General features: G+C 34.5%; 1 protein-coding gene across 1 annotated transcript in view; it reads left to right on the top strand.

Moving 5' to 3' along the window:
- COL11A1 (collagen type XI alpha 1 chain) overlaps positions 1 to 12,915 on the top strand; it is a 140,724-nt gene that overhangs the window by 107,494 nt on the left and 20,315 nt on the right. The window contains 10 exon segments of the mRNA XM_050712384.1: positions 1,957 to 2,010; positions 2,732 to 2,839; positions 5,843 to 5,905; positions 6,830 to 6,883; positions 6,987 to 7,040; positions 10,152 to 10,205; positions 10,711 to 10,818; positions 11,006 to 11,059; positions 11,355 to 11,408; positions 12,627 to 12,680. Of these exon segments, the coding sequence (XP_050568341.1) occupies positions 1,957 to 2,010; positions 2,732 to 2,839; positions 5,843 to 5,905; positions 6,830 to 6,883; positions 6,987 to 7,040; positions 10,152 to 10,205; positions 10,711 to 10,818; positions 11,006 to 11,059; positions 11,355 to 11,408; positions 12,627 to 12,680 (657 nt within the window).

Raw genomic sequence — 12,915 nt, 5'->3', positions numbered from 1 at the left:
GGAGAGTGAACTTAACTGGTTTCAACATTTCAGAACAGCAAAGACCTTATACAAGTTTTCTAATACTATCACTAGGCCCATCAGTAAACCTGGGACTAATTAGGCTTCTACTGAGTTCATTTGAGCAGTTTTTGAACTTCAAAATTATTTCTACAGCACTTCCTTTTCCAAGCTTTTCCTACTTTAAAATTTGAAGCAAGAAAGAATCAAATTAGATTTTGTTTTGTTTCTTACCCCAAAATTCAGTTTTATATTATTTTTCACCAACATTCACAGTTGTCAAAACTCAGAAGTCAACACAGGGGTATTCATAGTTAAGCATATTTACTGTCTTGAAAACACTGAGCTTATTGTGACTAACTACATATAGAGCATCATAAAAGTAGATTGCTTCTAAAATTTGCAGCAAATTTATGGCTTCCATAGAATTAGATGATGTTTTGTGGGACTATGCATACAAATTTAAGCATTTCACAGTTTTATGATAATTTTGTAGAAAAAAATATTGAGACAAAATGTGCAGAAAAATTGCAAGGTTTTTTTTTTTTGTTTTTAAAGATAGGCTTGTCTTTTTCAACAATTTATGTGAGAAAGACTTGCTTCTGCAGTTTTCAGGGCTGAAAATACATACTATTCACAATCCTATTGTATTAGATAAATCACAAGTGTTAATAATAAACTGTTTGCAAGGCCCTGTAACATACATATGGATGAGAGAGCAGTTCTATTATAAAACACATTTCTCCAAGAAACATACATGTAACCAGATTGTTGAACAAATCCTGCTTCATACTGAAAATAGTCTTGCATAATCTCTTGCAGTTTTGATCAGTCTCTCTCCTTTTGCCCTCCAGAGCAGTGCAAAAGAGAGTCTGAGCATGTGTCCAAATAACTTCTCATTAGTCAGTATTAAAGTAGCTTCAAACAATATTTTGCATCAAAATGAGTATCAAATGAGGTTAAAAATATGTATGTCTTGTTCTGGGCCCTATAAAATGAAGGAAGAGGTAGAAGCATCCTACAGTGTGTAGAATAAGGGCATTCCAATATTTTAAAAGTTGTGCATGCTAATTCCCTTCCTCATGGTAACGCTCCCAGTCTATAGGAGCATTCCTAGGAGTCCTTTAATTCAGATATGTCACAATACAGGCTAAAAAGCTTTGCTTCTCCTTTTGCCATGATATATGTAATATATATGTTAAGGAAAAATGAAATGAAAGGAAAAAAAGGAGCTCAGAATAAAAGAGAAAGGAATACATAGCTTGAAATTTCCAACTCCCTAGAAAATAAGATGTTCTAAAATATGCATAGAACCCCAAAAAAGAAACGGGCTCTGAAGTCCCTTTTCCTAATCTCCCTGACTGAAAAAGATTAAGTTCTTCTCAGAGATATTTTTTTCTTCTCATGAAAAAAAGATTTAATATCAAAGGGAATGTGGATCCCAGTGCTCAACAAGAACTTAGCATTCACGTTAGATTTTTTCTCATGCCTCATAGGTGTCAAAATAAACTTTGTGCTGTCACAAAAAAAACATTTACGATTTCATAAATCTAATCCAGACAATAAGTATTTTATTTAAAGGAGAATTGTTAGGTAATACTTTAAAGGTTGGCATTTTCTGCACAAATCTCATGGAAAGGTCTGATATTTCTAATTTTGAAAAAATAGTTTTCATCTTCATTCAATTTTGCATAGAGTCTATTTTAAATATTCTGAAACATTGTAAGTGCTTACAATAAATGTCAGTTTAAAGTTTATTATAGACACGAAAATCTGAGCCTTTGAGAGCTAAATAAACAATGCTTGTTTGTACAGAATGGAAAAAACTTGTGAATAATACTACATTCTCTATGGAGAAATGTAGAAACATTTAATAGTGTTTGATCATGCAAATAGATTTGCTATTAATCTCATTCCAGATGCCATAATTGCTAACTTTTCCTTTTGTTGTTGCAGGGTCCTCCAGGTCCACCAGGACTTCAGGGTCCTGTTGGTGCTCCTGGTATAGCTGTAAGTAGCTTGTTCAGAGCAAACCACAATATTCCTATAACTCATCTGATACTTAGAAGTTCTGAGAAGCGCATGGTAATTTGTGCTCCTTGCTCAGGAAGTGACTTCAAATCACTGTTAACTGCTGTGTCCTTACATTCAGTTGTTTATTATAAACAAGCTTGCACATCTATTACTTGATTTGCAGCAGGACATAATTTGAAGGAATTATTAAAAATGAAATAGTGTAAGTAATGAATAGGGCTCATCCTTTCAGCCAATTTGTTTGATGTTTTTATAACAGTCCATGGTAAATCAGTTTGATACTAAATGCATTTAAAAGAGAGCATCTCTTTTTAAAATACACCTAGTACCAAAATGAGTTTTTTTTTTTTTTTAAGTTTTGAATTCTTCTGCCATAAATGTTGGTAGAGCTACGTGCTATTCATATTTTACTAATATGTAGGTGTTCAATACCTAGAAAGTTTATGCAGATGTGAAAGTGAAGAGGTATTCAGGGAAAAAAATCTTGTGAGACTTGTAGTATTGTTTGACCTGCCAAGACATATGCTGGTATTCTGTTTATATAACAGATTTTATTCAATCAAGTTGGTGTACATGCATTTGTAAAGATATTAGGGCTGATTCTGAACCCTCTCTTAATTGTTTTGCCAGTGGTATCACAAGAGCTTCTTCTGTTATCAGACCTGTGATATTTTTGCTTTTTGCTCTTTCCAAATAGGGAGGTGATGGGGAGCCAGGCCCAAGAGGTCAGCAAGGGATGTTTGGGCAAAAAGGTGACGAAGGACCTCGAGGCTTCCCTGGCCCCCCAGGCCCCATTGGATTGCAGGTAAATTTATTTAATGTTTTACCCTCCACCTGTAAGAAGCCTTATTTCTGTGCTAGAAACTGAATGAGTATTGTCTTTATTAAATACATGGTAGTATCAGTTAGTAAGAACTGAAAGAACCCATATTCGTACCGTTCATGCACAAATAACAGATTTAATGCTGAAGAAGATTGGTAGGATGCTCTGAAACTGAATTCCCGGCAACTGTAGGCTTTAGAATGTCATTCAGTAATTCATTTGTTTATTGAGTCAAACAATTTCTGTTTTATCAAGAGCACTTTTTTTACTGGAGATACACATTTTAAAGAAAAAATTCAACCTGGGGGAGTATTTAATGTGTCCTAATCATTTGCCGCATTTTCAAAATAGGTTTTGGCAATGTAATGCATTTCTCAATGATATACCATTACAGCCATCATTTGTGTTCTGAAAGATTAGCAGAACTCAATGAAGTTTATACACTGCTGCCATCATTAGCAGTATACCTATAGTTTCACATTTCTTTCTCTCAAAAACATTGGAGAAGAGAGCACTTTGAAACTATCTCTAATTCATGCTTTAAGTTGTAGTACAAATAATACAGGACTCTCCTTTGAAAATTGCAAAATGATAGCAATAGTGATTAATATATTAAAGAATATGTCTCCTCTCAATCTACCATGTGTGAACTGACTCAGTAAGCCAAACCTTAATCTGTACCTATTATTACTTTAAACTGTATTACACAATGTGGTTCACAAAACTTAGTGAAGTTTATAAAATATTGCAAACCTCCATGGAAGGTAAATGGTTTATTACTGCACTGACGTGTATGTCTTGTATAGATTCATGTTGCCATTGAAAGTGAAAACTTCTTTATTTTCAGAAATAATCAATCAGGAAAAGAAAAAAAAAAGATTCCTAAATTTTCTTATGAATTGTTGGTTTTTACCATTTTATAGAGTGAAATTGTCCTTTTTTATTTTTCTCAGATTTAGGATACTGTTTCAGGTGATGTTTTTGGAAAGACTAGTATACTCTACCTTCCCATTTTATGTTTAATCAGCACAAAGCTACATAAATATAAAAATCAATTACCTTGAGACTTAAAGCAAGGAATTATTTTTCTGATTCTGATTGTCTTTTATGTATGTTGATCCATGGACCAAAATGCTAATTGTAATGAAGTACCATTGAGAAATTAGGAGTTTCTTTTATCAAGTAATACAGTTCTCATGGTAATAATGAACTATTGAGGAGTAATTTTCTCTTTCTTATATATAATATTCCATGGTAATTCTATTACACTTATTTCAATTAAATTCTAGTGATAGTACTTAAATTGGGCATTAAGGAAAAGTATTTTTGTTCATAAAAGTGAAAATGTGTTATTTTGAATATTTATTACCTTAACTATGAATTTCTTTACTGTTCAAAATATATTTTATAGTATTTTTAAAGAAGGGTATTTCTAACAAAAGGAGCAGAAAATCAAGAAAATCTGAAAAACTCTACTGACATATCCAAGTTATCTCACAGTTTATGGAGATTTTACTTAAATATTGAAATATAAAAATGACAAGCATCTCAACAACACCTTGCCAAAAGGAACTGGAAAGACTCCCAAAATACCATGTCCAATAATGAATGAAATAGCAATTCATTGAAATCAGTTGGAGATTTTCAATGTTAGAATTAGGTGTTCACTGAATGGCTTTTGAGAATATTTTCAAAGACAGAAATATCAATTAAATGTTTAATTGCCTTTGAGGTTTCGTAAATATGGCCTCTGCAAACAGTATAAAATGTGCTTTAAATTTAATATTTACATTAACAATTAGCGGAATCAGGACCTGAGACTGCAACTTTTAAAACAAGCAATGGACATACATACATACATATAGATAGATAGATAAACAAACACACAAAACAAAACAAACCAAAAAAAAAAAAACAGCATTATCTGATGAGTTAATGTTGGCTTTTTCATGTTGATTGTTTAGTAGTAAATAAGCTTTCACAACAACCACAAGGCACTGACAGGTCAGCCAAGTTTCCACTGTAGTAGACAACAGAGACATACATCATTTTTAGAAAAGGTATACCTCTGAATTTTAACAAGTCTTTCTGTAGTTCAGATTGTGTCAAAGTAGGAGGGCAGCTGAGAAATAGATATAGTGTTGGCTATGTTCGTACTTCCTAATTTTTATACAGCTTTGCAGCAAAGATGACAAGTTGCCCTTTCCAATCTGGTTGGTTATATTTTGATACATACTTTGAAAGTAGCAGAACCCTGGAGATGAAACTTAAAACCAGACCTTAATATAATGTAAATCACTATAATGCTACTGGACTCCTTGGCTTGATACAGAAGCCAAGTACCCTACATTTAGGATTGTCCAGCTTAGTGGTGATACTGTTTCTAGCTGGGGGAACATTATGCTAGGTATCAGTATTAGCATCATCTACAGTTTCCTTCTCTTGATGTTTGTTACTAGACAAACTTGGACACTTTGCTTGTAAGAATGTTTGCATAACGCAATGCAATGCCTCTCAGCAGGATTCATTACCTCCACTGGACACCTTGCTAAAGCAGTTTTACGGCTTCCAATACTGAGGTAGCTTAGACATCTCTGCATGCCACTTCACTGTGCTGCATTGATCATGTTTTGTTGACATATATATGTATCATAGCATAATCAAATTATCCAAACACTCACTTGGGTTTTGGATAATGATGACACTGTTTTTCAAGTCAGCCACCCTAGCTTTTATGTGTGTCCAATTTTTTTTTTTTAATTTTCTGATTCACCTTGTTTAAACAGCCCAGGACTACATATACATTTGCTGTAATATTAAAAATTCATTTTATTTATAGGTTTATTTATTACAAATAGTGGTTTTTTTTTGTTCCCCCCTTCCCCGCCCAAGTTTCACATGTATATATATTGTTTTATATTGATTTATATCTCATCATTCCAGATACCCTGCTAATAGTTTTCATATTTCTTCCCTGTGTTTTAGGGTCTGCCTGGCCCACCAGGTGAAAAAGGTGAAAATGGTGATGTGGGCCAATGGTAAGACTTTGTCCCCATTGGTCACTCTGGGGGCGATGAGTGTCATCCCTATATTATTGTCTTTTCTTTGTAGCTCACAATTTGATAATCTACTCCTGAATTCATTGCCTGAGCATGAAACATTTGTGCATTTTGAACTGTCTCTGGGATTTATTTGCTTTCCTGCATCCATCTGAACTCTAAGATGAAGATTTATATAACTTAAGAAAATACTCTGAAAAGTAGGTAGCAAGCAAATGCCATGTTTGCCTGACAGGATAGTGGCAAGCAGGGTCAGGAAAGAAAGAGAAAAGACACCGCTGCACTGGAGAATTTGGAACTGCTTTTCTGAAATAGGAGCTTCAGGGCATTGCACCATAGCATCAGAGATCAATGGCACTTTTTCCATTGGGCTGTAATTGTATGCCAAAAGATGGTAAACATTATTTGGTTATGTTTACTCTGTTTCTCTGGGTCATCTTGAGACTACATTCTTCAACTGTTTATGCTGTTGTCACAATGCCTTCTGTGCTGGTCTTGACAGAATTGCAAGCTATCTACATTTTGTGTGTGCCTCCAACACCTTATGCCAAGGCTGCCTGCTTTTTTACTGCCCATCTGTAGTCACCATGGTACAGTATGTTCATATGGGTGCTACCAGACAGATAAGCTACTCTGAGGTCTTTGTGCAGTGGAAGGGGTATGTAGGTAATGCACAGGGAAAACAGTCCTCATGATTCCTAATCATTAGATCATTTTCAGCTCATGTACTATGTATCTTGGATATTTTTGTGAACTCATGCAGTGGGCTGCAATCTAGCCCTGCTGTTGTTGTAGCACTCTGAAGATTAAAAGTCTCTTACAGATTGAGGATATTATTTATAGTTGGCCAAAGAAGCCCCACTGGACTTTTATTTTATGATTTTAAATATACCAAATTGTCTCTTTGATACAGGGTCCACCTGGTCCTCCAGGTCCAAGAGGTCCCCAAGGTCCTAATGGAGCTGATGTAAGAATTAATCTATTTTTCTCTTAACATTGCTTTTGAAATTCAGTAATAAGCAATATTTTTGGGCTAACTGTATTTGGAATAACATCTTGTATCATTGCAGGGTCCCCAAGGCCCACCAGGCTCAATTGGCTCTGTTGGAGGTGTTGGTGAAAAGGTGAGAATGTTGATTATGTCATACCTAGAAGGAGAAAACGTTGGAATAGGAATACATATTTCGATTCTTCTTTGGTGCTATACAGATATGTTACAGTTCCCAAACATCTTTCGTTAATAATTATTAATAGTGATCAAGCTGTACTTCTAATGGCTGATTTACCATTGTTGTGGTTTTTTTTTCTTTCACATTTTACATCACAAAATTATTTAAGTATTAGGCAAGAGCTTTGGGGGAGAAGATGTAGTTTTTGGAAGGATTAGTAAGTAAGGCTATGGTGATTTCCTTGGTTACATAGTTTAAAGTAACATAATTAGCTTCAACAGTATTATTTTTATTTTATACTGCTGTGGCTTAGAATATCATGCAGCCTTCTTCCTGGAAGGTTAAGAATATAAGATATTATATAATGGATCTGTGGTAAACATATCTGTGAGGTGAAGCAGAACTGAAGCATCAATATGTGTTCGATCTTCATAGAAATAGATATAGTTCCAATAAAGTTAAAGGTTTGAAAATGATTTATGCTAGTTGAAAATCTGGCAAACAGATTTAGAATCACAACAATCATCCCACTAAATTTAATTCAACATGACATTCAGATTTGTGTATCCCTGGTTGTCATTTTTATTTCCACTTGCTTATTTCCTGTGTTGTCTGCATTCATACAGAGAAGCTTCCACGTATATTATTTTGGAGGTTTTATTTCTTCTAATTACTTTCTTCCTCCTTCTCAAGTTGTAGCATATGACTGTTTGTTTTCCTACTTAGGACTCCTTTCCTCTTAATTTCAGTTCCATTTAATGAGTTCTGCAAGCTGAGCAATAATGGAGAGTTGTTTTTGTCAGGAGGAGTTTGGTTTTGAGTCATTCACATCACATGGTGTAACTGCAATGGGAGGACTGTTCACGCTTTTAAACAAAACCAAAGCCTTTTCCCTTTTCCTCCTCTTCCCACATACTTTTTTTTCCCCAATCTTTTTTTTTTTCTAATATTATTATTATGTCAGCATGCTTTGGCCTGTGCCCCCCCCACCCCCAGAAGATATATCATACTGTAGATAATATAATGCAGTGCTGATTGGAAAAATATTTTGGCATCCTTCCTGTCATTGTTGAGGAGTAGAAGGAGATATTTTATCATTAATACAAAGCCCCCTTCTGTGAAATTATAAACAATTTTTGTCACATTTAGTGCCATGTATTTTTAGCTAGCTTGTTTGTTCCTCTGCTGTACACATGAAGGCCTAAATGTTCGAAGAAATCTGCAGTACAAACGTGCATGTAGCCTTGCATTATTAATGCCTGTATCCTCCATGGAGCGGTCTAGAAGTTTTGAGATTTACACTCAACCAGAACCACTTAAAACCAGCTTCCACCCAGCAATTATTCTCTTTGTTCTGCTTATTATTAAGAAAAGAGGAAAAACAGAATGTACCAGCACATGCTGATCTCTAATTTGATATCAAAGGCCTAACATACAGATGTTCTAAATATGCAGTAAATTGCTCAAAACTTTGCAAAACTGGGCCTTGGATGTTTACATCAGTTGAAAGTAAAACTACTGTTCAGAAAATAATAAGGAAATGAAGATTATGAATTTTCTTACAAAGCATACTCAATGCTTATTGACCTGAAGTATCCATCCACCAGACATATTTAAAAATATGTTTTATCACAGAAGTAAATTAATTTTAAGTACTAAGAGGGATCGTTCATTAAGATCACTGCAAAATTAAGTGTGTCTAATTAAACATACCACAGTTTCTAAAGGCAACTTCACCTTTTGAAGTGTCCTTTCTAAAGGGTATGTTAATATTGCCCCTAAAATTCTGATAATCTGTTAATCATCTGATTCTGGAATTCATCTGGGTAGTCATATCTTCTTCCATTTATCTAACTTAATATTTACATTTGGCCAAGTTTTGGTCCTAGTGAGGTCATCATGCTGACGTTAGCTTCTATGAGAAAAAATTCGGTATCTACAGTATGAGGTTTGTTTAAATTTCATCTTTTATGATTTATACTTCTCCATTGCATGGAAATGAGAAAGATGCACAGTGCATTAATTGAACTGTCACAGAATGAGGGGCATGCAGGTCATACAGGATATGAAGGATACATAAGTTTAATGGGAAAATGGGGAAAAAAAATCCCCTATTAACAATTACAAATAGAAACAATCCTCTGGAATAAAAATATATTGTTACCTCAGCACTCCATGACAATCAGAAAGCAAATTCTGTTATCCTTTCACAGATTTGTGTATCCGTGACACTACTAGCTAAACATTCTACTAACAGAGTAGTTTTATATAAAGGTTTATTTATCAATCCACTGAGCTAGAAAATAATCAGTTATAACTAAACTTGAAAATGAACAATAGCAAAGAGTCTTTAAATGTATAATACTATGTATTGCCTCAAAAAAAAAAGAGATGGAATTAACTTTAATGTTCAATTAATAGTGTATAATCTTTGACTTGTATAGATTGGTGTTCTCATATGGTGTTCTCAAAGCCATCTGGTTTACTAAACAATTTCCATCACTAGCAATTACATAGCATATGCTTTTATGGCCTTTGGTAAAAGTTTTACTAACGATTACGCTATTATTTTATCCTAATAGATTTTCTTTATGTAATTATTTTAACAGTAGCTTTAGCAATAATGTCTCTACTCCATTAAAATTAATCTCCAAATAGTATTTTCTTATTTGTAGGGGCTTGCTTCCAGGCAAAAATATATCTTAAAGAGAAAATACACGTATATACACAGTCAATATACTTCTTTGGCTTTTCTGTGACTAGAAAAGGAGACGACAAACAGGAAATTTGCAGTGTATGGGATAATAAAAGGGAAGATCTTCCAAAGCCCAAAGGGAAAGTTAGTCTTCCTGTCTCACTAAAAGCTTAGTTTGACAGATTCTTTCTAAAATTTCAGATTCCAGTTCTGCAAAAACACGTGTAACAACTGCCTTTAGGTAGTCTCAATAAAAGACAGTTCCTATAAGCTGTTAACATGAATAAGCATGCAACAGTATGTAGTAACAGAATAAATTCATAGAAATATTCTACCTGATGACTCATTAATTTATCCTTACACATGTACAGGGTGAACCTGGAGAAGCTGGTAACCCTGGACCTCCTGGAGAATCTGGAACATCCGTGAGTATTTTGCTTTTGTCTTACTAACCTGTATCGTGGTTAACAAAGGTATCTGGCCTGGTAGTGCTTGCTTTATAAAGCATTTAATCAGATTAATTGTGTATGTTGTCTTTAAATTTTCAGTGAAGAACTTGAAATGCAATTTCTATCCTTATAATTATAGCCACATCTTGTACTAATGATTAGACAATAAAGCTGTGAAGATTTCATAAAAGTGTACCTATTTTTTCTTCCCAAAGTATTAACTTTTATATGCATATTTATCTCTCTGGAAGCATTTCACTGATGCAGAATAGGTTCAGACTCACATCTGGGTGCAGATGTTGGCACTCAGACCTGAGATGCACAGGTTTTCCAATCTGAAGCTGAGGGCCTAATTTCCCATTCACATGCAAACCATTTATTGAGTAACATTGCCCAGATCTGAAAAACAGTTTTGCCACTAATCTGTTTTTAGGCATTCAATTCCTAGACAATATTTTTTGTGTTCATATGATTTCTACAGGGTCCAAAAGGTGAAAGGGGAGAAAAAGGTGAGGCTGGTCCACCCGGAGCAGCCGGACCACCAGGTGCTAAAGGACCTCCAGGTGATGATGGCCCTAAGGGTAACCCAGTAAGTAAGCTTAATAATTTTAACACCTGTGAAGCACTGCTGAAGTTGTGCTAAATATAGAACTACAAATTAAATTCTACGTTTGAATTAAATTCATTATATTCTTCACAAAACATTTCTGTTGATTGCTATCTGCTTCTCAATGGATGACATCTTCCTGTGTTGTTTTTTTTCCTGACTTATTTAGGGTCCGGTTGGTTTTCCTGGAGATCCTGGTCCCCCTGGGGAACCTGGTCCAGCTGTAAGTATATTTTAAGAACAGATTTAGGTCCTGGTCTTGGTTTGCACTGAATTCTAGTTACTCTCACCTCTTCTCTGTTTGGGAATGAGGTCTTTCTTGTCAGAGCTGTTGTTCTGGCTGTTCATATATTTCTTAAATCTAACAAAAGGTTTGGAAATCTTTAAAAAGTTTTGAAAATGAGTGTCCTTAAAAAAATTCCTTGTAGAAAAACAGTATTCTTATCTTCATATATGAAACTTAATTACTTAATTTATCTGAATTTTGTCTTTTATTTATTTTCACATGATTTCTGTAGGGTCAAGATGGTGTTGGTGGAGAGAAGGGTGAAGATGGTGATCCTGGTCAACCTGTGAGTTGTTTCGTTCATTTTGTTTTGGCTGCATGTTCTCTCCTATGCTAAGAAAGTACTTTTTGCTGAATCAGTGGTTTCTGTAAATTCATGCTCTTAAAAATATTTTCTGAATGGATTCTTTTTTTGTATTGTACTAAAAAATATCTCTTTATTTCCTTGTAGAGATAGAAGTACCTATATAATAAACACAATCAAAAGCAAGAGGTCAATTTCTTTTAGAAGTAGAAACAAACAGTGTGTTAAGAATTTGTGCTGGAGCTGCTGAGAAGCACTAAAAATAGAGCAACTCTGAGCATAAGAAAGTAATGTTGCAGCCAAATAGTCTTCATTAGCTTACTTGTTGAAATGAAGCAAAATCTAGGAATTTCTGCTGTATTTCATGTGAAATCTAAGAACTATCTGAGCAATACCCATATTAATCATCAAAGCTTTTACCTTTCTGGAGATTCCTATATTAAAACATTATGAATTTCATTTTCTATTGCAAAAAGCTAGGGCTTCCATTTTGGAAAGTCTCTTTACAGCTCTGGAATTTCTAATTATCAGGGAAATACAGTACAATACAGTACAACTTGAAAGAAAAATGATAGTACATTGGACATATGGTTGCAACTAAGTTATAAACTGGGGTTTAACCTCAAACGTCAGGACGAGCATCTGTATGTCTTACTCAAGAATAAGTACTTTTAGAGTGTTGTGTTCATGAAGAAAAAAACTGTTCAGCAACCCTGAAATATTTAAAAGATTATTACAGGTTAACCTAAATGAAGTAGGCAAATGGCTTATCAGTGCACAAAAGATTTTCAACAGGAGACCACTTAGAGGCATTTACTTTACAGATGTTAGTGAAAAAGATAGTAAAAGTAGCAACCTAAGCACCTGAAAATACAGGAAACGCTTCTTAATAGAGGTAGGCAGTAGTCTAAGACCATATATTACTTCTGTGCAGCCACTTTCTGGGCTGAAATGTTTTGTTTTAAGCAGGAAAAGAAAAAAGAGTGGTTGCATTTTGTACACTAACAAAACCTGTTAAAAACTGCAAAAGACTCCCTTAAGAAAGTATTTGCTGATTAAGCAAGCATCATTTCTGTGTGTGCATTTATAATTACTCTCTGTCTATTGAAGGGGGTCAACATATTGCAGACATTTGTTGAATTTATGAAGGACTATAACTTCATCTTTTGTAACCACTGAGCCTACCACTTTCCACTGCAGGGTCCACCAGGTCCTTCAGGTGAAGCCGGCCCACCTGGTCCACCAGGAAAGAGGGTAAGTCATTTCTCATTGTCTCTTGTACGTTTCCCTTTCTGAGACATGTTCTAGAGTACTTCAGCTACTTGTTTACTTGTAATATTAAGTAAATTTAAGGTGGTCAAGATGCATTGTCAGAAGTAAATTTTGTTAAATTTGGAGCTGCATTTAGATCATGACGAATCACGAGAGGTATATATCCATCATCACAAATGCCCTTATTTGCCAACATCAAGCAGAACAAAAACACATG

The sequence above is a fragment of the Cygnus atratus genome, chromosome 8 (assembly GCF_013377495.2).
Source record: "Cygnus atratus isolate AKBS03 ecotype Queensland, Australia chromosome 8, CAtr_DNAZoo_HiC_assembly, whole genome shotgun sequence".
Taxonomy (NCBI): Eukaryota; Metazoa; Chordata; class Aves; order Anseriformes; family Anatidae; genus Cygnus; species Cygnus atratus.
Note: the sequence above shows the minus strand (reverse complement) of the source record. Positions and strands in the feature narration are given on the sequence as shown.